At 37.7% G+C, this 26,084-nt stretch overlaps 1 protein-coding gene across 2 annotated transcripts in view; it reads left to right on the top strand.

Annotated features, from left to right (window-relative positions):
* ATAD1 (ATPase family AAA domain containing 1) overlaps positions 1-26,084 on the top strand; it is a 38,318-nt gene that overhangs the window by 8,695 nt on the left and 3,539 nt on the right. For both annotated transcript variants that reach the window (XM_080688669.1, XM_080688670.1), the window contains exons 3-9: positions 3,339-3,437; positions 5,654-5,774; positions 7,552-7,752; positions 10,544-10,650; positions 16,149-16,238; positions 19,884-19,934; positions 23,994-24,127. In XM_080688669.1, coding sequence (XP_080544795.1) covers positions 3,339-3,437; positions 5,654-5,774; positions 7,552-7,752; positions 10,544-10,650; positions 16,149-16,238; positions 19,884-19,934; positions 23,994-24,127 — 803 coding nt within the window. The remainder of the gene's footprint in view (positions 1-3,338; positions 3,438-5,653; positions 5,775-7,551; positions 7,753-10,543; positions 10,651-16,148; positions 16,239-19,883; positions 19,935-23,993; positions 24,128-26,084) is intronic.

The raw sequence follows: 26,084 nt of genomic DNA on the forward strand, positions 1-26,084 counted from the left end.
CAAGAATAGGCCTTCCTTCCCCTGGCTTCACTCCCAGCTGCCCGGGAGCCGGCAAGTCCCCGCTCCCTGGCTGTCCGGAGCCGGCAAGTCCCTGCTCCCAGGCCGCCCAGAGCCGGCAAGTCCTCGCTTCTGTCTGAAGCACCACTACAGTGGCTCCCTCCGCCACCTTCCTTCCCCTCATAGCAGGCTTCACTCTGCTCCGCTCCACACCTGCATATGCAAGTTAACCTCCATCTTTGTTGGGTTAATTTGCATACTCACTCTGATTGGCTGTGGGCGTAGCAGAGTGATGGTTAATTTGCATGTTTCTCTTTTATTAGGTAAGATGCCATCTCTTTCTAAAATTATTCTTCCAAAAGAACAATTTTAGTGATCTTTCAGAACCTGAATGAGTGTTTCTTCTCCTTTTCTCCATTTTCTCTTTCCCCATTTCAGGCAAAAATATTAGTTTACTATTTCCTACCCCCCCTTCTTAATTTTTAAAATTATACTTCACATGGAGAAAAAAATGAAAAGCACGAAAGGATAAAAAATACTATGAAACAGTAAAAAAGATGAACATACAGTAAAATGTAAGCTTCCCTCCTACCTCTGACTCCTTTCATAACCCAGTTCACCATTTTCTGTCCATAGAGACAACAACTACTCAACTACTCGGAGAGGCCCGCTTTAAATCCAAGTAAATGTTGGTGACTAGAAAATGTAATTGTCATTAAGCTGATAAACCAACACATGAGCATAAGCCATTTCTAGAGTAATCCAATTATAATTTTGTTTTTCTAGTTAAAACATTTTAGAAATAGAGGCTCAGTTAAATGTGTCAAAGCTAGACAACTGAATAACTTATTCCTGGAACAGAGTTTGGTGGTGGTATGGTGTTTTGGGGTGCTTTCTTTTCATTTATAGTTGTTTTAACTGTGATCTGCTCTCCCAAATGAGGACTATTAGAGTTTCAGCTGAATATAAACTTTGAAATTAGACAAATTCGGGTTTGAGCTCTGGAAATGCCAATTTCTAGCTGTAGTTTTGGCAGTTCTTCTAATTTTTTTGACCCTTGAGTCCTCATCTGAGAAATGAGAATAATAGGTGTTCTCAGGATGGCTAAAGGGTTAATTATAAAGTACCCAGCACAGTGGCAGTGCCAGGCATGTCGTAGATGCTCAATAAACGTTAATTTTTTTATTTTTTTTTTTGTCAGTGTAATTAATGCAACCTGAACACATTGCTAAATGAGACTGCTGTTGTGGGGAAAAGATTCTAGGGGAACTTGACGAGAACAATTTCTGTCTCTGTAGGGTAAAAAACAGTTGATGATTTTCTTTTTTTAAAGACATCTCGGATATAATAAAGGTTGTTATTATTTGAAGCGAGAGGTAATTTTGGCCTGTAGTGAAATTTTAGATAGAGTAAGGGGGTGACAAAAGGAATGTAAAGAGCAGAATGTGACTTTAATGGAGAAAAAGGCAGGTTTCCCAACTCGGTAGTAACGACATTTGGGGCCAGATAATTTGGTGGGGAGGGTAAGGAGACAGGCTCTCCTGTGCCTTCTGAAATGTTTAGCAGCATCCCCATCTCTGCTGACTGGATACCAGTAGCACCCTTCCCTTCACCCAAGTTGTTACAACCCAAAACTTTGCCAAATGTACTTTCGGTAGCAACCCCTCCCCTTCTCCCCCCCCCCCCCCCCCCCCGCTTGAGAACCAACTATTTTATTTTTCTTTCTTTTTTTTTTTTAAATATATTTTTATTGATATTTTACAGAGAGGAAGGGAGAGGGATAGAGAGCTAGAAACATCGATGAGAGAGAAACATCAACCAGCTGCCTCCTGCACACCCCCTACTGGGGATATGCCCGCAACCAAGGTACGTGCCCTTGACCGGAATCGAACCCGGGACCCTTCAGTCCGCAGGCCGACGTTCTATCCACTGAGCCAAACCGGTTTTGGCGAGAACCAACTATTTTAGAGCATGGCCTAAAAAAGAACACATGTGGGATGGCTTTACATTTATAGAATCACAATGAAAAGCAAGAGTTAAGTTAATATTGTTATAGATACCACAATAGGATACCTTTCATAGCTGACATAAAAGATTTAAAGGCAGTGAAAGAGAAGATATTTATAAGAAAGAGGTAAAGGGCATCTGGGAAAGGCAACTCTATCCATTGAGTAATTTTATAGGGGGATTCTAAATAGGAATAATAATATGGTTCATAGCACTTTTAAAAAATGCTATTATTACTAGGACATGATCAACACACATTTATACTAATCCTTTAACCAAACCACTCTATAACTAGAATGCTGTGTGATTTGGATTTCCTTGTAGAACAGCAATACTCCTGACAAAGAGCAAGATTTTATATAATCACAAGTATTTTAGGAAAATGTAACAAAAATTTAGGTAAATTCATGACTTAGCAGAGCACCTTCATTTCTAAAAATGTTAACTTATTTGAAATTTGAATGTTATTTATAAATTATTTAAGACTCCTTAGTGATCACAAACTTTTATCATATATTTGGGGAAACCAAGGTAATATGTTTGGTGGTTAGAGTATGGGTTCTAGTGTTGGACTGCCAGGATTGGTGTATTGCCTCTTTCATTGGCTCACTTTTAACCTAAGGCAATTACTTAGTCTGAGCTAAATTTCAGTTTCTTTTTCCATTATGGGGAAAAATTGTGTCTATCCCATAGGCTCACTCTGAGGATTCAATGAGTTAATCTATTTATGGTATTTTGACATAATATTTGGCACACTCAGTAAATGTTTAACTGGTTACCTAGCATTAGGAATTGACTTTATGGGAGAGCATCTCAGAACAATTTGAAATTAGATAGGTTTGAACACCTATTGTAGATACCTGAGTAATTTGAAGGAAGTTAGGCACCTGTTTTCAGATACTCTGTTAATTAAAATAAATTCCAGTTGTCTGTTTCTTAATATCCTTAATTCCTCAGTCTTTCATCTTGAGGTTTCATCTGTACCTATCATGATCATCTTACTAGGAAAGAGATATCAAGTTGGACCTTAGAGTCTCATTGCAGCAGTGTGAGGCCCTGTATATATCTCTTTAATTATGTACCCTATTTTCTCATTTCCCCTCATTTTTCTCAAGCTGGTTTAAATTGTTCTTGTTTCTGTGGAGTAGACCCTCAAATTTTTCTTTACCTAAGGACTTACAACAGGCAAGGATGAGGTCAAGGGGCCTAGAATATTCCTGGAAAATTCTTGTGTATCTGTTCATTGCTTTTTATATTTCACAGATGCCTCTTTTGAAGTGCCAGTATCTAAATATCAAACTAAAGAAGGTTGCTTATTTCCCCTTCCCCCCCAGGCGGAGAAGTTAATGAAGCAAATTGGTGTGAAAAATGTGAAGCTTTCAGAATATGAAATGAGTATTGCTGCTCATCTTGTAGACCCTCTTAACATGCATGTATGTACCTTTAATCTTATTTAATATTTTGGGGGGGTCTAGAATTTTGTGTCAGTGGTCCCAAAGGCCATAACCAGGTCTGGTGATTCTGTAGGAGGAATCACAGCATTCAACATGGTGGTACTCACAGACATGGCTTATTACAGCCAAAGGATACAAGGCAAAATCAGCAAGGGAAGAGGGTCATGGGATAAAACGATAAAGTCTGAAGGAAATCAGGCACAAGTGTCCAAGACTCTTCTCCCAGTAAAGTCATGCAGGATGCACTTGATTCCTCCATCAACAAGTTGTGAGAACCCATGTAAAATGCTATCCATGGGGAAACTCATTAGAGACTTAATGCCCAAGGTTTTAATTGGTATTGGTTGTGTAGACTTGGTTTTTCTAACATCTACCAAAGTTCTGAAATAAAATAGGTATTTGCCACAAACCAAATTGTTTGCACAAATAGTTTAGGCACAGAGAACTGTTCTTATCTGGGAGTGATGGAAACACTCTTAAAACCCAAGTTCCCATACTCCAGCCAAGGACCTGCCTTGCAAGCATAAGGATAATAATTTCAGTCCTGCTGTGCTAACTTATTTTTGTGCACACTTGTTGAATTAAATTTGTGCTTTTTTATATTTACCTTTGTGGCATATAAAATACATTACTTTAAGTCATGTGGATATTTGACTTGGAATTTAAATCTAGGTTTTTATAATGAAGTATGGTAGGCAACATAAGATTCTGAATCCCGTTTTTTCCATTCATGGCCTTGGCAAATTATGTCCTCTTTGAGTCTCAGTTCCCTCATATATAACCCAGCGAATTATTCTGGATTAGACATGTATAATACCTGCTCTATATACTTAAAAAGGGTTATTTTGAGGACCAGAGTAATGTAATTCATAAATTCTAAAAATCTTATGTGAATATTTTGTAAGAAGAGGTTTAAATACATTTTGTAAAAAGAGATATAAATAAATAGAATGAAATTTGATATCCTATTCCCAAATCTAGAAAATAAAAATCTACATTATCTGTTATTATCTGTGTGCACAAAGACATACATATCCCCAGAATTAATCCTCCATTTGAATTTGATTTATAAATTTAAAATAGTACTTTTTTTTTTTAAGTTGTAAAGAAAGTAAGTCTGTTGTAAATATTGCTTCTGATTGGCACCACGTTCAGTTATATTAGAGTTAGGTTGATTTTTTTTTTTTTAATGATCTTTTCAGTTAGTTTATTTAAAAGTCAGAAGGCTTTAAAATACACAAACTGTGTCTATTTTATTTATTTTTATTTTTATATTTTTCTTGATTTCAGAGAGGAAGGGAGAGGGAGAGAGAAAGATAGAAACATCAGTGATGAGAGAGAATCATGGATCGGCTGCCTCCTGCACACCTCACACTGGGGACCGAGCCCACAACCCAGGCATGTGCCCTGACTGGGAATTGAACCGTGACCTCTTGGTTCATAAGGTCAATACTCAACCACTGAGCCACACTGTCTGGGCAAACTGTGTCTATTTTGAAAGGAATTGTCCACTATTTACTATTTATAAAGATAAGTTTTAATACTATTTTACTTTTGGCTAATAAAATTCAGAAGTCCATTTGGGTGGTATAGGCCTTTTTTCTAAAATTCACTCCTATTATGCTTGACAGCATCATACTAGTATATGAATTAGGTACACTTCTGGTGAGCTCTTCCATATCAACAGTGCTGAATTAACTGAGCTGGTTGTCAATCTTCTCTGCAGGGTGAATTCAGTTTTTAAAGTCCCTGCAGAGTTTTGAGTGCCAGACCTAGTGCTTTTTCTTTTTTTAATAGTAGGTAGTTGGATATTAAATTCCTTTTTGCAGTGTCATAGTACTTTATTTTTATCTTTTATTATTTATGTATAATTATCAGAATAAATGTTGCCATTTGGGGGAAATTTAAAAAATGTATATATTTTTATTGATTTCAGAGAGAGGAAGGGAGAGGGAGAGAGAAAAATCAATGATGAGAGAGAATCATTGATCGGCTGCCTCCTGCACGTCCCCTTCTGGGGATTGAGCCTGCAGCCTGGGCATATGTGTGTGATGGAACTGAACCAGGGACCCTTTGGTCCACAGGCCGACGATGCTCTATCCACTGAGCCAAACCAGCTAGTGCTGGTGGAATTTTTTTTACTTAGGTGAGTAAACATCAGTTGTAAAATTCATGTTGACCTTACCTTTTACCAGGTTACTTGGAGTGATATAGCAGGTTTAGATGATGTCATTACGGATCTGAAAGACACTGTCATCTTACCTATCAAAAAGAAGCATTTGTTTGAAAATTCTAGGCTTCTGCAGCCTCCGAAAGGTAAAGTATATTTGCTACAGCATTAAAAATCTTAGAACCATTGAAACTTTGTCATTACAGAACTGGTGGATTTGAAATTAAATTTTTCAAGAGAATGCTGAGATCCAGTAAACTAACAGTTTTCATATAATTGCTCATTCTTTTTGTGTTTTTTTTCTTAACGTATTTAACATATTTATTCTCTCAGTGGGATGTTCTCTCATTCTTCTAGAGTACAATTATTTAAAGATTAGAGCTCTGGGATACCATACTTCCCTTTGTGCTCCTCAGATAATCTCTTTAGCTCCTTCATGTAGGTCTGATGCAGCTTCTCTATCTGCTCCAGGGTTGGGTTCAGAGTGATGAATCGGGATTGGATGGCTAACAACAGCGTGAATAAGTTTCCGATATAATTGCTCATTCTTTAGCTTCACAAATTTAGATGACATTAACATTGCAAAATAATCCTTTTATTTCAAACTCATTTATTATTTCCAAATAAATGGAAATTGGGAAAATCAAGGTTAAAAAAAAAATCCAAAGTCACAATGTGGTGTTTTTATTTTGTTTTGTTTTCAAATAAGACTTTTTTTAAAAATTAAATTTATTGGGGCAATATCTACACTAATAAAAGAGTAACATGCTAATTTACTGTACCTTCGTGACACACACCAGCAAATCAGGAGTGAGTATGCAAATCAAGCCATTAAAGATGGCAGGTTAATTTGCATATGTAGGCACTGAGTGGCTGGGGGCGGGGTGGGACGCTTGCATCGTCACCATGGTGACGACATAGGCATTCTGCACCACCCCAGCCGCTCTGGGCCTCTGGGCAGTGTGGGAAGGCGGAAAGGTGGCTCCAGCCAGAGCGAAGGCGGTGCTGGCAGCCAGAGGAAGGCCCATTCTTGCACAAATCTTCGTGCATTGGGCCTCTAGTTGGTTAATAAAATTATATAGGTTTCAAGTGTACAATAAGACTTTTTTTTGTTGTTTCACAATTCTAGTGACTTCCCCTTTTAATTATTTCCACTTAATTATTAAATACACCTTATTTTTAAGGGAAACGTTTCCTTGTCCTTAGTTAGTAATTACTTTGAAAGTCTTGGAACTCAAGAATTTAAAGAGATGCCCAGCTGTGTTGTGGCTCAGTGGTTGAGCATTAACCTATGAACCAGGAGGTTCATGGTTCAATACCTAGTCAGTTCACATGCCTGCATTATGGGCTCCATCTGCAGTAGGGGACTTATAACTGCATCCTTAAATGTAATGCCTATTGGGGATTGGGCCTGCAACCCGGGCATGTGCCCTGACCTGAAATTAAACCTTGACCTCCTGGTTTATAGGTTGACGCTCAACTACTGAGCCACACCAGCAGGCAGAAAAAAGTGCCACTTTTAAATAATATTGCTGGAGTCACTGATAACATGCCAGATGAGAAAATACGAATCTTAGTGAAATTTAACATATATAAGGAAATGGGAATAAAATAGTTGAATGAGTAATTATAACGCTAATACTTATGTAATTATCACCCAGTTCAAAAAGTGAACGTTACCTGGCTGGACATTTTTATTGAAAGGAGGAGGCACAAGATGCTATAATCCAAAATACTTGTCATGACTGATACTGAATATAGAATATGGCTCCTTCCTTTTCTATTAAAAAATATGAATAAAAACAAGTGAATATTGGGAAAAATTTTACTGTGGTTAGAATTAATATTATGTTGATTATCATAAACTAAAGCAAGTATCTTGTTCTCTTAAAGGAAATAATAAAAGGACATGTTTATTTCTAGGTGTTCTTCTCTATGGGCCTCCAGGCTGTGGTAAAACGTTGATTGCCAAGGCTACAGCCAAAGAAGCAGGCTGTCGATTTATTAACCTTCAGCCTTCAACACTGACAGATAAGTGGTATGGAGAATCTCAGAAATTAGCTGCTGCTGTTTTTTCTCTTGCCATAAAGCTACAACCTTCCATCATCTTTATAGATGAAATAGGTATGCTATGTTTTCTATGGGAGCATTTTAAAATGCCATATTTAAGGTTGGTATTTAGATGACCAAATTGAGTTTTGTTTTTGTTTTTGTTTTTCTTAATATATTTTTCTTGATTTCAGAGAGGAAGGGAGAGGGAGAGAGAGATAGAAACATTAATGATGAGAGAGAATCAGTGATCGGCTGCCCCCCACTGGGTATCGAGCCCGCAACCCAAGCATGCATCCTGACTGGTATCGAACCATGATCTCCGAGTTCAAAGGTTGATGCTCAACCACTGAGCCATGTCAGCTGGGCCAAATTGAGTTTTTAACAATTTTTAGGCCAAATTATTAAAAACAAAAGCGATAACCATCATCCTAATATGCTATGCATAATTTCTGTGTTGCAGAATGAGTCTCTTCATTATCCTACTGGATAGCTTTTTCTTTGTTTTCACTCTTACAAACAGAATGCAGTAGACATCCATGTACATGTTTCCTTAAGCACATATGTTTGTCCAGGGTAGATATCAACTAGTAGTTGAACCATTAGGCTGTGTGTTGTGTTCATCTTCAACCGCACAAGGACTACCAGTTCTTCAAAGTGGTTATACCTGTTTTCACTTTCATTATTGTATAGTTTGTATCCCTAGATACTCCCTAAAATTTTTTATGTCAGATATTATCATTACTTTTTGCCAATTTAAATAGCATAAATTATCTCGTTATTGTTTTAATTTGGGTTTTCCAGCTTACTATTAAATTTTGGCATCTTTTAACATGTTGATAAGTCATTTGGATTTCTTTGCTTGTAAATTGTTGATTTTTTGGGGGGTGATTTTTTTTTTTGGTAATTTTTTTTAAAATATATTTTTATTGATCTCAGAGAGGATGGGAGAGGGAGAGAGAGATAGAAACATCAATGATGAGAGAGAATCATTGACCGGCTGCCTCCTGCACACCTGACATTGGGGACCAAGCCTGCAACCTGGGCATGTGCCCTTGACCACAATCGAATCTGGGACCCTTCAGTCCACAGGCTGACGCTCTATCCACTGAGCCAAACAAGCTAGGGCTTTTTGGTTTCTTGTTGATGTTCATTATGATTGCTGGATCTTATGGTAAAACTATATTTAGTTTTGTAAGAAACTACCAAACTATCTTCCAAAGTGGCTATACCACTTTGCAGTTTCATCAACAATAAATAAAAGGAATCTGTTGTTCTGTATCTTCTTCAGCAGTTTATTGGATTTTATTATAAGTTTTTTTGACTTCAGCTATTCTAATAAGTTTGTAGCGGTGTCTTATTGTTATATTAATTTGCAATTCCCTAATGACATGTTACTGAGCATCTTTTCATACGCTTATTTGTCATCTATATATCTTCTCTGGTGAGGTGAGGTGGGTATCTGTTTAGATTTTTTGGGGTTTTTCTGTTGTTGAATTTTAAGAGTTTATTGTATAATTTGGATACAAGTCCTTTGTCAAATATATGTTTCATAAATACTTTTCCCCAGTCTGTGCTTTGGCTTTTCTCTTAACAATGTCTTCCACAAGGAAGGATTTTTAATTTTAATAGACTCCAACTCCACTATTTTTTCTTTGATGGATTGCTTTTGGTGTTGTATATAAAAACTCATCATCATACCCTATATGGATTTTCTCCTGTATTCTAACTTTATAGTTTTATGTTTTACACTTAGATCTGTGATGCATTTTGAGTTAATTTTTATGAAAGGTATAAAGTTTGTGTCTAGATCTTTTTTTTAAGCATATAAAAAATGTTCTAGCAACATTTATCAGATATGCATTAAGTTTTTACAAAAATACTTCAACTTATTAAATAGTATTTACATATGTCTTTTGTCATCCTTTTCACTATTCTGAGCCCTTATATTTAAGTATGTCTCTTGTAAGCACCACACAGTTGTGGTTAAGTAGGCAGCTGAACTTAAACAATTTATCTTTAAAAAATAAATAACTTTAAATGATTATATTTTCTTTGTCTTTTTTTTTGTGAGCTAGTTTGATACATAGTCCAACAATGGATAGATTATACAAAATTGGAACTGTATAAGAAAATCCAGGATTTATTTTTACTGTCTTGTTTTATTCTTAGGATGTACGACCTTTTAGTTTTTTTCATTCTAGGAGGAAAATGCTTCCCCACTTCTTAAAAGCATTTCATGTTCATTGTAGATAATTTGGAAGACAAAATAATTCAAAACAGGAAATTAAAGTTGTTCTTTTCTTAAGTATTTCACTGAGCAATAACCAAAGTTATTTGCATCTTGTTTGATTTTTTACCATGTATAACATCATATACATGTATGCTAGCTTGTGTGTTTTAAACCATTTTCTGTCCTACATTTTCCCACTTAATAGTGTTTTGACATTTTCAAATGTCATTTTATTTATTACCAGGGAAAGTGAGGAAAAGGCTGTGACCCCATAATTAAGAGCACAAAGGATCCAGATAATCTGGAAAGTTAGGGCCAAACTACACAGATTTTCCTCTAAGACACTACTTGATCTTTTTCTAGCCTCTCAGTACCAGATCCTTTACTTCTTTTATATATGTTAGCATAAATGTATTTTTAGGGAAGAAATGAAGGTTGTGAATTGATTGTGTTTTTTTCAATTTGTCCAATAATTTGCCAAAATTGTTATATCAGAATAATGTGTGAAAAGGCATAGTAACCCTTTTTCTTGTAATCTTTCAGGAAGTTATTGGCTTTTGGTCAAATGATTTGAGATTATATAAAGAGTAAATAATTTGTTAATTTCTGACATTAAGGACCTTTTCCTTCTAGACTCCTTTCTACGAAACCGTTCAAGTTCTGACCACGAAGCTACAGCCATGATGAAAGCTCAGTTTATGAGTCTCTGGGATGGATTGGATACTGATCACAGTTGCCAGGTATTTGAAAGAAATGTGCCTTAAACTTGCAGTGTTGAAGAGAAAAATCCAGTGTGAAGTCTCTCCTTGGAATTTTTAGGATCATGATGCCAATAAAGAGGAAGTGACTAGTGGCTCTGGGTCTGTTTTTACCCTTGCTTAACTCCCTACGGCACTGTCTTCACTACTGGCCTCAGCTTAATTTCTTTAGCTTTTTTTGCAGTTTGTCGATTAATTTATCTGAGTTTTGTAAATACTTTATTATTTATGTATGTTTTGTAGCCAGAGGGGTAAAGGACCTCCTTTATCCACCATGTTACCATAAATCAAAAGAAAGAGAAGAAAGCACAACAGATGAATTTAGGTGACATTAATAGAAACCATTTTTATTAATAATTGGTTCTGATAAAGCTCTTCAATGGGAGTAGTTTACAGGTTTCCAAAACTGGTATTCTCCTAAGCAACAGAATTTAAAGTACTTAGACAATTGAGTAGGTTAGGCCATGTAAGAGGAAGTAGCTTAATGTCATATTCTATCCTATCATATTATAGTTTCAAAAGCCATGGAAAGAGCGATAATTGGGTGAATTTTATACTCCAGGGCCACTTCAGAGCTCCACAGCATGGTTCTGATATAACACAACTGAAACAGTTTTCAGAACCAGGATTTCTTATCACGCTAATGGTGCTTACTGTTTTCCTTATGACAGATTTTTATTTGAGGGAGCAAAAAAAGATGTTACTTTTTTATTTAACTCCAGCAACATTTTATTTAACCTTTTTAGTGTTGAGGGCGTTAAAATTGACATTAATTTGCATAACAATTTTAAACATACTCTTATCTGAAACAGTTAGCTTTTCTCTAAAATTGTCTGTTCTATTACTATGGATGGAATCCAGTACCCCACCTAGCTTTCTTATATGTCTGATATGGCCACAAATGAAACAAAAATAGTAGAACTGTCACCACTACCAGAAATCCAAGTTAACTAATGACATTCTTCATCTTGAGAGACATGAGACATAAAAGACCAGTGTTTTTAGGATAGTCATTGACCTAAAGTTTTGAGGCATAAATTTAGATCTGATTATTTTAAATGTGAAATGATAAAAAATTTATCTTGATATTTTGTCTTAAAGATTCTTAAAAGTCTTAACTAAATACCTAAAGGTGCATTAATTTTGTTGCTTAAATGCTAAAAAATTACTGTTGCTTGCCATTTTTTATTTTAGTTCATTTACAATATATAAAGATAAGTGTAAAGGTTCTCTACCAGTTTTTGCCCCTTAAAATTGCTCCTTAAAATTTGCTGCTTAAAGTGAAACTGCAAGTGGTTTCATTCACTCTTGCTTTTTCTTTTTTTTTTTTTAAATATATTTTATTGATTTTTTATAGAGAGGAAGGGAGAGGGATAGAGAGCTAGAAACATCGATGAGAGAGAAACATCGATCAGCTGCCTCCTGCACACTACCCACTGATATGTGCCCGCAACCAAGGTACATGCCCTTGACCGGAATCGAATCTGGGACCCTTGAGTCCGCAGGCCGATGCTCTATCCACTGAGCCAAACGGGTCAGGGCCACTCTTGCTTTTTCATCATGAATATTTGTTATTATCTTATAGGTATTCATTAGTCATGTTATGTTAGATTTATTTGGATTCCTTGATCCTAATTTTTAGCATTCCATCTTCTATGGGCTTTTTTGTTTCATATCTCTCTTTTAACACTTAATACTGTATCTCAAAATGTACTTTCTTATATTCATCCTCTATCTTTTGCAATTAGTTCTTTTGATCACTCTAAGACTTTTTTTTGTTTTAAATGTAGTAAGAAATTTACCTTTCTTATTAATTTATAGAATTGTAGATAGCCAGTAAAAACAAACCGCAAAATAAGAGCATTAATAATTTGTTTTTTTAAGACCTCTTAACCTAAATGCAAAATTGCATTGTAGAACTAACTTTTCTCAAATTTGTATTTGTACTTATTTTTTTCCCCTCTAGGTGGCAACCTCTCACAGTTAATTGAAAGTAATTTGGCTCTTAAATATGATTAAGTGTAGAATATAAGATTTAATGGATTTTTCAACATGTTCTGGAGTTAGACTTGTAATTTTTAAAAAAAATTTTTTTAATAAATCTTTATTGTTCAGATTATTACAGGTGTTCCTCTTTTTTTTTCCCTCATAGCTCCCCTCCACCTGATTCCCCACCCCACCCCACCCCACCCCATGCCCTTACCCCCCGCCACTGTCTTCATCCATGGGTGTAAAATTTTTGTCCAATCTCTTCCCACACCCCTCACACCCCCTTCCCCCTGAGAATTGTCAGTCCACTCCCTTTCTATGTTCCTGATTCTATTATATTCACCAGTCATTCTGTTCTTCAGATTTTTTATTCACTTGTTTTTTAGATTCACTTATTGGTAGGTATGTATTTGATGTCATTTTGTTCATAATTTTTATCTTTACCTTTTTCTTCTTCCTCTTCTTAAAGAATACCCTTCAGCATTTCATGTAATCCTGGTTTGGTGGTGATGAACTCCTTTAGCTTTTTCTTGTCTGTGAAGCTCTTTATCTGACCTTCAACTCTGAATGATAGCTTTGCTGGGTAGAGTGATCTTGGTTGTAGGTTCTTGCTCTTCATCACTTTGAATATTTCTTGCCACTCCCTTCTGGCCTGCATAGTTTCTGCCGAGATATCAGCTGACAGTCGTATGGGTGCTCCCTTGTAGGTAATTAACTGTTTTTCTCTTGCTGCTTTCAAGATTCTCTCTTTGTCTTTTGCCCTTGGCATTTTAATTATGATGTGTCTTGGTGTGGTCCTCTTTGGATTCCTCTTGTATGGGGTTCTGTGCGCTTCCTGGACTTGTAAGTCTATTTCTTTCACCAGGTAGAGAAAGTTTTCTGTCATTATTTCTTCTAATAGGTTTTCAATATTTTGCTTTCTCTCTTCTTCTGGCACCCCAAAAATTCGGATGTTGGTACGCTTAAAGTTGTCCCAGAGGCTCCTTACACTATCTTCATATTTTTGGATTCTTTTTTCTTTTTGTTTTTCTGGTTGGGTGTTTTTTGTATCCTCATATTTCAGATCTTTGGTTTGATTCTTGGGGTCCTTTGATCTATAGTTAAATTTCTGTATATTCTTTATTTCAGACAGTGTATGCTTAATTTCTAACTGGTCCTTTTCCATTTTTTTGGCATTCTCATTAAGGTCCTTGAAGGTCTCACTAAGCTCCTCGGAGGTCTCATCAAGTTTCTCAGCGGTTTTTAGAAGATTCTTGAGTAACCTTATAAATGTGGTTCTGAACTCTATGTCATCCAGTAATTAGCTTTCCTCCATTTCTTTCATTCGTGACATGTTTCTTTGTCTTTGCATTTTGCTGCTTCCCTGTGTTGATGGAGTGGCTTTGTGTGGTAGGTGACCTATAGGGGCCAGTAGCTCAGCCTCCCCAATCACCTGAGGAGGACGCTCTTGGTACACCCCCTTGTGGGCTGAGTGCAAAGTCTTGGTGTAGTTAAGCCTTGATTGCTGTTGGTACACTGGGAGGAATTGACCTCCAGGCCAATTGGCTGTGAGGACCCTCTGTGTCTATAATGGAAGAACTGCTGCGCTGGAGACACGCTTATGGTGTAGGACTTGTTTCAGTGGGGCTTTGGTGCTCACTGAGTCTGCCTCTTGAATGTGTCACTTATGGATGTGAGGAATTGAAATCTGGTGTCTCACACTGACCACTAGGTACACTGTCTTCTGGATCTCCAATGGGGTGCAGGTCAGCTACTGTCTGAGGCCACCCAGCAGGAGCTACAGCGAGAACTACAGTTTTCTCCTCTTTGCTTGGGGTTTGGAGGTTTTGGAGCTGTCTGACCTGGGCTGCAAGTTTGCTAGGTTAAACTGCGATAGGGCAGGCCATTCATATGCTAAAGCCTCTGCTTTGGAGCTTGGGAGGGTTTGTAGATTGTGCAGGGCGGGGTCTCAGGGTGTCACTAGGCTAGGGCATGGCAAACAGCGATGGCTGCCAGTTAGCCGGCTCTGTGTCTCCGACTGCGTCCCCGTGTCTCTCACCCTAGTGCAGTAAACAATTATTCCTGCGCGCAGCCCTGCAAGCAAGCCACTCTCACTTTCCGACCCGATGGCAGACAGTCCAGCTTCTCCCCGTAGGAGTTTGGGTCCCCAGCGTCTCCCCAGAAACTGGAGTTTGGAGTAATCGAGAGCTTATCTCCCTTTGGGTTGAAAAAAGCAGCGCTCCCAGTCTCCTGCCGCCAGCCTGATACGCACAGCACAGTACCTCAGCTTTTCAGCGCTTGTGCACTTCTCACTGCTCTTTTCTCTTTCCTTCTAGTTGTAGAACTTCCACTCAGCCAGCTTTCCCGTGGTTCTGGGTGATAGACGTTTTGTCTTTTAGTTGTAGTTTTGAAATTGTTGTGCGAGGCAGCAGTTTAGGTGTTTACCTACGCCGCCATCCTAGACTTGTAATTATTTCAGAAATCTAAAACCTCTTAGGCTGAAATAAAATTATATTAAATAATAAAACTTTCCATTAAAATACCAGTAAATTTCATTTTGGATAGCTAATGTGTGCTGTTATTAGGTTATACAAAAATATCAACAGTAATGGTAATATTGAAGCCCTTCAGAAATGAACTTTTATATATCTTTGTCTTTATTCATGTTGATTTTTCATCTCCAGATCCTTTATAAATTAATGACATTGACCCAGAAGTTGGCAGGGTCACCAGCATTTTTTAAAAAATTCTACCCAGGCCCTAGCTGCTTTGGCTCAGTGGATAGAGTGTCGGCCTGTGGACTAAAAGGTCGCAGGTTTGATTCCAGCCAAGGACACATGCTTGGGTTTTGGGCTCTATCTCCCCCACCCCCAGTAGGGGCGGGCAGAGGTCAGCCAATCAATGATTCTCTCTCATCATTGATGTTTCTATCTCTTTATCCCTCTCCCTCTCTGAAATCAATAAAAATATTAAAAAAAAATTCTACCCAGAATTTTGATGTTTACTTTTATTCTGTTGCCCTTGTTTAAGGTTGAATTGCTTGAGGTATTACTAGCATTGAAAAGATGTCACCTATAGTGCTTACATATGCCATGAGATAATGGTGTGAAATGTAGAGGAAAATGTTACTTTTACCAGTATCCTTAGACTTAGGGGAAATGATTCTTTCCTTAATACTATTATTAATATTCCATATATACTTCCAAGCTATAACATAAATGGCTTTTAGTTATTCAACATGTAGCATTTGAGTAGCCATATTTTGTAAAATATAGTAATTTTTTTTTTTTTTTACATCTTACCAGCTTTGCTATCTCCTGATCTGTTTAGGATTAACTTCAATTTGTATGTATAAATATTTGAGTAATACATACTGGATTAATGTCAGGTTTCTTACAGAAGATTTAGTTTAAATGCCACTTAATTTTCTATGTTTTCTAAGCCCCTTTAATAACAACTTAAAAGCATTATTATTGGTGGATTTAATACCTTTGCTTTCTTTATATATTTAGGTCATAGTGATGGGAGCGACTAACCGTCCTCAGGATCTTGACTCAGCTATAATGAGAAGAATGCCTACAAGATTTCATATCAACCAGCCAGTAGGTGGTTTTGATTGATGTTATGAACAGTTAAATATTCGCTTTCTAAAGGTCTTTACTTGTGATTTCAAGAAAGGAATGATTTTTTTAAAATAGCACTTATTTCTGACAGGCAGGGGAGGAATAGGGCAACAATCCATATAATTGTTTCTTTGTTCTTTTTACTCTTCTTTCTGTCTTTCCTAAGATCCATATGATTTGCTTCTCCTCAATGTATGTAATTACCTTAAGTTTGCCTAGATACTTTACTGGTTTTCTTTAGAGTGTTGCAAGTTATCTTTGGAAGATTATATTGAAAATCTAAATTGTAGGTTTGGTTTAGGATAGGGGATGGGGTTAAAGAACTGTTCTGTTCAGAAGTCCTGACAGGATAACAACTGGGATTTATTTGATTAATTATTAGCAGCTCTAATAAGCGCTTTCCTTTGATAAGATTAATGGCTAACCAGTAGTTAAGATATTAGACTTTAACTTAATGAGAATGTGTTGAAACATGACTATATTCTTTTTTTATATATATATATATATTTTATTAACTTTTTTACAGAGAGGAAGGGAGAGGGATAGAGAGTTAGAAACATCGATGAGAGAGAAACATCGATGAGCTGCCTCCTGTACACTCCCCACTGGGGATGTGCCTGCAACCAAGGTACATGCCCTTGACCGGAAACGAACCTGGGATCCTTCAATCCGCAGGCTGATGCTCTATCCACTGAGCCAAAACGGTTAGGACAGTACTATATTCTTTCTAGCATTCTTTTGTTAAGAAATACCCTCAAGTAGATAATAATAATTTATTGATACTCTGATTTTTGCACAGAATACTCAGAACCTGAATTTTCTCTGACTTTAGATCAAAGAAAAAAAACTGTTAGTAACAGAAGATATGTACTATATAATCGGCATGTTACATGTATAGCTATTCAGAGGAACTTTTAGGTTGTTCCTTTCAAATTTTGAAGTAAATAATAATTCACTTATAATCTTTGTCCCACTTTACATTCTGCAACTTACCAGACCAGTTTGTGGCAGTAAACCTGTCTCCTAAAGATTGATGGTTGTAGCCTCTATAAATTTACTCTGCTTTGCTGTGGCTACAACCTCTGGTACCTCTGAGAGTATGCATATATTTATCCACTCTTTTAGGAAATTTACGTTATAAATCAGTGAAGAGAATTTTTTTAACCTGATATAGGAGACTATACCATTTATTTTGTATGACCACTATTCATTAAGCATTAATATGTGTCAAACCCCCGCAAGATTGTGGTGAATGGAACATAGCCCCTGTCCTCAAAGAACTCTGTGTTGCAGTGTAGTCAGACATGTAAATAAATAATGCAAAGTATACTGTACACAGGTATGTTTAAAGAACTGTGAGAACCTGAGATGATGAAGTATACTAACAATTCTGTCTGGGGAGTTGATGAAATGTGCAGACTTAGCCCTGGCCAGTAAACCAGTGGTCCGTGAGGTCCGAAAAGTTGGCGACCGCTGATTTAAGGAAACCTTTGGAGCAGCGGTCGCCAACCGGTGGTCCATGAGGTCTGAAAGGTTGGCAACCACTGGTTAGATCATCGTCCTGATACGCCATGGTTGTGGTTTTGATCTTCCATCGGGCACATACAATAAAGAAGTAACCAATGCGTGCATTAGTAAGTGGAATAACAAAGCAACATTTTTCCCTCTCTCTCTAAAAAAAAATTAATAAGAATTAAAATATACAGAACCCACCTGGGCATTGAAGGGTGGTAGGAAATTATGAGGTAAGAGAAGGCTTTCCTGCTCAAATGAACAAAGGCAAGAAATTTCTGTGTGGAAGCTCATGTTTAGCTGTGACTTCTAGGGTACTTCCATTAGAGCATCAAGGAAAATAGATCATGAGACTGCTGCTCGGTTTGATGAACTTTGGATGTCACACAGAATTTCTGTTTTATTTTGTTAGCTAGATATCCAAACATTTTTTTGGAAAATTAGTTTACCTCAGTGGTTTGAAGACAAAGATTATATTGATAGAATATCTGCTTGTAGTCCAGTAGAAAACAAAGAATACAGTAGAATAGAACATAGGATACATAGCATGGAAAGTAGACTCTACTAAAGTTACATTTTTCCCCCCAAGGTTCTTACATTTTTTATTGATCTTAGAGTAGGGGGCAGGGGAGAGAGAGGGAGAAAGAGAGAACAAGAGAGAGAGAAAGAAACATCATTTGGTTGTCTTCTGTAGGCACCCTGACTGGGGATCAAATCTGAGACCTTCAGATGCACAGGACGATGCTCCAACCAACTGAGCCATACTGACCAGGGCTAAAGTTATAAGTCTAATATATTAATTTTGTGAGTTATCAAAATGAGTTGTAATAGAGTTACAAATTTGTTATAAATTCGAAGACTGTTAATGTAGAAACGGATTTTATAACCCTCTTTCATTCTGTTTATAGAGAACTGGAGGCCCGGTGCACAAAAATTCATGCACTGGGGGAGGGGAGGTGTCCCTCAGCCTGGCCTGTCCCCTCTCACAGTCCCGGAACCTTCAGGGGATGTCCTACTGACAGTGTAGGCCCACTCCCTGCCTAAGCCACAGTCTGGCCTCCCTCTGCAGGAGGCGACCCGGCAGATCAGGGGAAGGTGCTGCCCCCATCACCCCGCTGCTGCCACTGCCACTGCTGGCTGCCATGGCTGCCGGCCCTCCTCAGCCCTCGCAGTCGCTGTGGCTTTGTCAGGAAGGATGTCCAGAAGACGTCTGGGCTATCCAGTCTAATTAGCATATTACCCTTTTATTAGTAGAGATAGGGTAGTTTTTTTTTATTGCATAACTATGACATCAAAGTGTATGATTAACCTTACCTTAAAACTCCTCTCCAAGTTAAATGTTTATTTTAAAATAAAAAAGTGGTTTTTGGAGATCACCTGACACACCAAAATAACCCTCATACTTAACATCCTTGAATTACAGAAACAGCAGGGTTTGGTTTTGTTTTTCAGGTCATTTGATTTTATATTTGTTGTCATCAGGTCTGGTTTTTTTCAGTGGTTATGGGAATAGGGATGAGTTCAGCTATAATGATTCTTAAAAGCATTTATACTTTCTGTATGTAAGGTATTTTATACCAGCTTCTATTCTCTGGTGTAATAGTAAGATGCATCGTTGAGGGGAGCATGCAGGCATATGAACAAATGTGCTATCAGCACTAAATAAAAATTCACTTATGTAAATTAGTGAACATGGAAGTTATATGTTGAAATGGAGGAACTGAAGGGGTTTTGTTTGCCATCTCTTCAATTACTGGTAAAAATTTATGGCAGTGGTGTTTTCAGAAGTTTTCTAAATGAAGAAAAGGAGATTTACAGAGTAATAGAGGAAAGTCATGGGTAGTCATAGGTCATCTACTCAAGAAATATTTAAGGGCATGTTTCCTGCCAGACATTGTGCTAGGCATTGGGGATTCAGAATAAGAAGATATAGTTGGGTAGGACAACCAAGACCTTGTTTTAGTTAGTAGTTTCCATGACCTCTGTCAGAGTTTCTGTCATTTCCTATAGGGATTGTCAGGTAATTTACAGGGAAGGAAGAAATATTAGGAAAACTACTTGTCCCCCCTCCCCCTTTTTTTTTAAAGCTAACTGGAAATTATCCTGTTTTAGGCTCTAAAACAAAGAGAAGCAATCCTGAAACTCATTTTGAAAAATGAAAATGTAAGTAAAAAATTACAATTTTTCCCTATCCTATAAATATCATGTTTACTAGATGTACCGGTTAATAATGCAAATATTTTTGCAATAGATGGAGTTACACATATGTTGATATATATGCGATTTGACATATATGCTATTTTGTTGTATTGACAACAAGCTTCAAAACTTCATATGTCAAATTTGCTGAAGGTGTTAACCTCATAAATATTTTTACACTTAAAAAATGTCGATTTTCATGCCAAAAAAAGAGCATTTGAGGGAAGTTATAATTCATTACTTTATTTTGAAGAAAAGTGCTGCTGAATACTTGGGGAAGCTTATGGTGAACATGCTCCATCTCAAGATACTTGTGAACGCTGATTTAAGCATTTTAAAAGTGATGATTTCAGTGTAAAAGACAAAGTACGTCCAGGTCAACCGGAAAAGTTTGAAGTCCAACAATTACAAGCATTATTGGATGAAGATGCGTGTCAAACTCAAAAACAACTTGCAGAAAGATTAAACAGTGCTCAGCAAACAATTTCCGATCATTTACAAGCAATGGGAAAGTTTTTAAAGTAAGGAAAATGGGTGCCACATCAACTGAACGAAAGACAAATGGAAAACCAAAAAGTCATCAGTAAAATGTTGCTTCAATGGCACGAAAGAAAGTCTTTTTTGCATCGAATTGTGACTGGAGATGAAAAGTGGATTTAGCCAAAACCAGTTTGGCTCAGTGGATAGAGCATCAGCCTGCGGACTGAAAGGTCCCAGGTTTGATTCCGGTCAAGGGCACGTAACTTGGTTGCGGGCACATCCCCAGTAGGAGGTGTGCAAGAGGCAGCTGATCGATGTTTCTCTCTCATCGATGTTTCTAACTCTCTATCCCTCTTCCTTCCTCTCTGTAAAAAAAAAAAAAGAAAAGTGGATTTATTTTGAGAATCCCAAACGCACAAAATCATGGGTTGATCCAGGTCAACCATCAACATCCGACTGCAAGGCCAAATCACTTCAGAAAGAAGACAATGCTCTGTGTTTGGTGGGATCAGGAAGGTGTGGTGTAGTATTAGCTTCTAAAACCAGGTGAAACCATTAATACTGATCGCTACTGACAACAAATAATCAATTTGAACCATGCTTTGATCATGAGACGACCAGAATGTGCCAGAAGACATGGTAAAGTAATTTTGCTTCATGATGACGCACCATCACACACTTCAAAACCAGTTAAAGACATGTTAAAAGATCTTTCCTGGAGAGTATTAACCCACTCGCTTGCTGTATTCATCAAACCTTGCTCCTTCTGATTACCACTTGTTCTGATCGATGGCACACGCACTTTCTGAGTAGCACTTCAAAACGTACAAAGAAATGGAAAATTTGGTCTCTGAATGGTTTGCCTCAAAACAAGAAAAGTTCTATTGTGACGGTATCCACAAATTACCTGAAAGATGGGGAAATGTGTAGCTAGCGATGGACATTACTTTGAATAAAGCACTTTTGATGTTTCTCTTGAAATTATCTTGTTTTATTTGATTACAAAATCCACCATTATTAACTGGTACACCTAGTATGTCCTTAAATCATTTTAGAGAGAAATGAAGAAGAAAGCTGAGAATAATGTAGATTTGAACTTGACATAAATTATTATATAAAACTCTTGGCTGATCATATAACTCAATAATTATGATATACTTGAACTACAGATTAACTCCTCAGATATTTTTCACTGTTTTCCAAGTATACAAGATATGTTTATCTTTGTACAGAAATGTGGGGCTTTTGTTTTTTATTTAATTGTAATATATTTTTAAAAATATATTTTTTTTTATTTCAGAGAGAGGGGGAGGGAGAGAGGGATAGAAACATCAATGATGAAAATTATTGATTGGCCACCTCTTACACGCCCCCCAGTGGGATCAAACCTGCATCCTGGGCACTTGCCCTGACCTGGAATTGAACCGTGACCTCCTGGTTCATGGATCAGTGCTCAACCACTGAACCACACTGGGCTACACTTTTTTGGTACAGTCTAATCTTGTCTTTTGCCATTCTGGTTTAGTCTGTTTGTATTATGATTACTCATAAATTTAGATTCATTCTTTCTTTCCATGTATCATGCTTTTTCTTTGCTTTCTCTCCACGTACCACACCCCACCCTGTGCTCTTGAGTGTTGCCTTTATATTCTTTATTCCTCTTTTCCCCTTTTCTCTGCTGGTTTAGAAGTGACACATTCTCTTTTAGTGGTACCCTTCATTTTTTTTTTTTACATGTATACTTAAAGTCCAAATTAATAGGCGTGTCCTCTTTTCAATATTATAATTTTAAGGCTTTAGAATGCTTTAATGTAGATGTCCCTTGTGTATTACATTTTCTAATTGTCTAGCATATTAGTTCTACGTGGTTTCTTTACCACAAATTATTATTATTACTGTTTATATAGTAAAACCTATATAGATTTATTTATATGCTTATTATTTTCTTTGCTTATCATTACTGTTTGCCTCCCACCTACCTTCTGAGTTCACTTTTTTAAAATCAAAGAATATGTGATTTCTTATTCTTTTTTATTTTTTTAAAATATATTTTATTGAATTTTTACAGAGAGGAAGGGAAAGGGATAGAGAATTAGAAACATCAATGAGAGAGAAACATCGATCAGCTGCCTCCTGCACACCCCCCACTGGGGATGTGCCTGCAACCAAGGTACATGCCCTTGACTGGAATCGAACCTGGGACCATTCAGTCCGCAGGCCGACGCTCTATCCACTGAGCCAAACCGGTCAGGGCGATTTCTCTTTATTTAACCCCCACCTTTAGGAATTAGAACACTGTCATGCGAGGTCACAGTTGCAGGGTGGACAATAGACCCCATGTCCTCTCAACTCCAAGTCTCTTGCCCTTGTGTAAATTTGCTCTTCTTACTTAACACATTGCGGGCGGATCACAAGCATTCTCGTGTTTTTATATTACACAGTGATTTACATAAATGTTAAAGGCACACTTTAAAATTAAATACTCATTGCATTTTGAAGTTAGTTATTACATGTTCTTACAAGCTAATATCTTTTTAAAGTATGATACTTTGTAAAACTTTTTTTGTACTCATTCAATAGAAACTTATCTGGCCACTGGGTAAAGCTAGCAATCAAACTACTGGTGCACAATATGTTAACATTGGGTCTTCCACAAAAACAAATGGGAATTTAGTAACTAGTAAATGTAGCATTTCAAATCAATGGGGAAAAATAAATGTTAAGACAAATGGTTAGCTCTGTGGGGGGGGATGGCGGGGGGGGGGGGTGCGGGGGGGGGGGGGGAAGAAAAAGCTGGATCTCTGCTACATTGTGTTCAAATCTGGCTTTGGCAATGGTGTGACCTTGGGCAATTTATTTAACCTTTCCAGGTCTCACTATCCTCTGAAAATGAATATGAGAATACTTAACCTGACAGGATTAAATGAGAATAATACATGTAAAGTGAATGACACATAATCATTTAATAGATGGTAATTATCATAACTTTCCTTGCTTTTTTTTCCCTCTTCATCTATATATACAGTTGGTATGATTATATTAACCCAAGTCTATTATGTGCCAATATAGTCACTTAATTGGTTTGACTATATAAACTTATGTTGGAGAGCAAAGACTGTAAGTGTTGAATTAATGGTGAGGTAATAGAATACCAAAGGATGTGAGAGTATTTCAATGGAATATGTTTTTGGTAATGGACTTGGGATTTAAATAATGCAGGCTGTTTGTTAAGTATGTTGACTATAATATAGAAAAATATTAACTTGGGACCCTTCTAAGAGCTACTGAAGTGATTCCAACATTGTTTTTTTCACTATCACACCATGATATATCTACTGGGACTTATTGGTCATAATGACACTTAAAAATTAGATTTCAAATTTTAAGCTTTTATAGTTAAAACTGAATATACTCTTTAATGATTCTCTTTCCATGCTGTTCCAATATGCTTACCATTTATTTCTAAGAAGAGTATTTGGATATATCCTTTGCAGTATATTTTATGTTTGTTTTTTAAGTGTGTTTTATACATATTTGTTTAAGGTGGACAGGCATGTGGACCTGCTAGAAGTTGCCCAGGAAACTGATGGGTTTTCAGGAAGTGACCTAAAAGAGATGTGTAGAGATGCCGCCCTCCTCTGTGTCAGGGAATATGTTAATTCTACATCAGAGGAAAGGTATGTGTGTATAGAGTTGATCTCTAATATTTATCAAATCCTTTTACAGTTTTTAGGTTATTCCATACGAACTCTGTGTATGGAATAAAAGGTAAATTGGAATTAACGATCTCCCCAACTTTATTTATTGTCTTTTTTTAAAGGTGAGTTCTGAAGATGGTTGTGAGGGAGGGGTGTTTTGAGGAGAGTCTAAAATGAAGAGGTAGAGATAAAAAGCTAAATTTATACTGAAAATCCTTGGACTGGTCACAGAAAGCTGACAGAAACTTAGGTTTGCCCATCTCCACTAAGAAAACAGGGTCCTCTGGTGTTCCTGGATTGCTTTGCATCTTAAATTCCTAAATTTCATTTTATATGATAATGAGTACCTTGTGTTACAGAAATTTTACATGTAAATGGGTGGGCCTTGCTGTGGACTAGATTTCAACTTGTTAATCCTATCTGATAAAAGAAGTTGTGGGCGATCAGGCCTGCAGGGAAAGGCAGTTGGGAGGAACCCAGGCCTGCAGGGGAGAGCAGTTGCGGGGGAGGGGGGGACCAGGCCTCCAGGGGAGAGCAGTTGGGGGGGACCAGGCCTGCAGGGGAGGGCAGTTAGGGGCAATCAGGCTGGCAGGCAGAAGAGGTTAGGGGCAATCAGGAAGGCAGGCAGGTGAGCAGTTGGGAGCCAGCAATCCTGGATCCTGTCAGTAGGATTGGGCCTAAACGGGCAGTCGGACATCCCTCAAGGCAGGCGTCCTCAAACTACGGCCCGCCCGCGGGCCACATGCGGCCCGCCGAGGACATTTATCCAGCCTGCCAGGTACCGCTGCCTGTCCTGCTTAGCAGCCGACTTGTCCCGGGCCCGCAGTGTGCATAGGAATTTGTTCATAGTTTTTTTTTTTTAACTATAGTCCGGCCCTCCAACCATCTGAGGGACAGTGAACTGGCCCCCTGTTTAAAAAGTTTGAGGACCCCTGCCTCAAGGGATCCCAGATTGGAGAGGGTGCAGGCTGGGCTGAGGGACACACACACACACACACACCTCCCCCCCCGCCCCCCGCACGAATTTCGTGCACTGGGCCTCTAGTAATAATATGTTTACTAAACAAATAAACCATTTGTCATTGCAGCAAATTTCACTTGAAACCAGTTTCAAAGTATGAGCTTGAGAAACCAGTTTTGTACCAACCTTATTCCAGCAAAGATACTGCTGAACTGGAATAGCTCAGCTCTGATGAACTATGTCCCTTGGGAAGTTTTTCAAAAGGCTACTTGCCCTGAGCCAGTATAATTCTGCATTCTAAACCCCTGTTCAAAGTATCAAACTTTTTATTTTTTTTCAGTCCTCAGCAGAGAATATCTTTCCATTGACTTTTAGAGAGAGTGGAAGGGAGGGGGAGAGACAGAGAGAGAGAAACATCAATGTGAGAGAGAGACATCAATTGGCTGCCTCCCATAGATGCCCTGAGCAGGGCTGGGGATTGAGCCTGCAACTAAGGTACGTGTCCTTGACTGGAATGGAACCTGGGACCCTTCAGACCACAGGCTGATGCTCTATCCACTGAGCCAAACTGGCCAGGGCCAAGTATCAACCTCTTCTTAACGAAGAATTTCTATGACTCTGGCAAGCTAGTGTACTTTGGGGCTTGTGTTGAATGAGTTCTCCATCTCTTACCCTTTGTTTCTGTCTTTTTCCCTCATGCCTCTGAGGCTTTCACTCCACGTGACCTAGATTTACCTTTTGTATTCTTGTTTAATTATAGTGCATTGCCTTAGGAAAAAAAAGCTGCTCTTGGTATAGAAAGGTTTGCATGAAAGCTACCCTGTTAACCCTAGCTAGGTATGCACTATTCCTGGACTTTTCTTCAGTGTTCCCTTGATCCCTATCATGCAGAGAGCAACTCCCATTTATTTATTGCTCCAGCTGCTCGAGTGCTAAAGTTGGGAATACTTTTGATCCCTGTAGCCAATCTACATG

Source organism: Plecotus auritus, assembly GCF_963455305.1.
Source record: "Plecotus auritus genome assembly, chromosome: 9".
In the NCBI taxonomy this organism is placed as follows: domain Eukaryota; kingdom Metazoa; phylum Chordata; class Mammalia; order Chiroptera; family Vespertilionidae; genus Plecotus; species Plecotus auritus.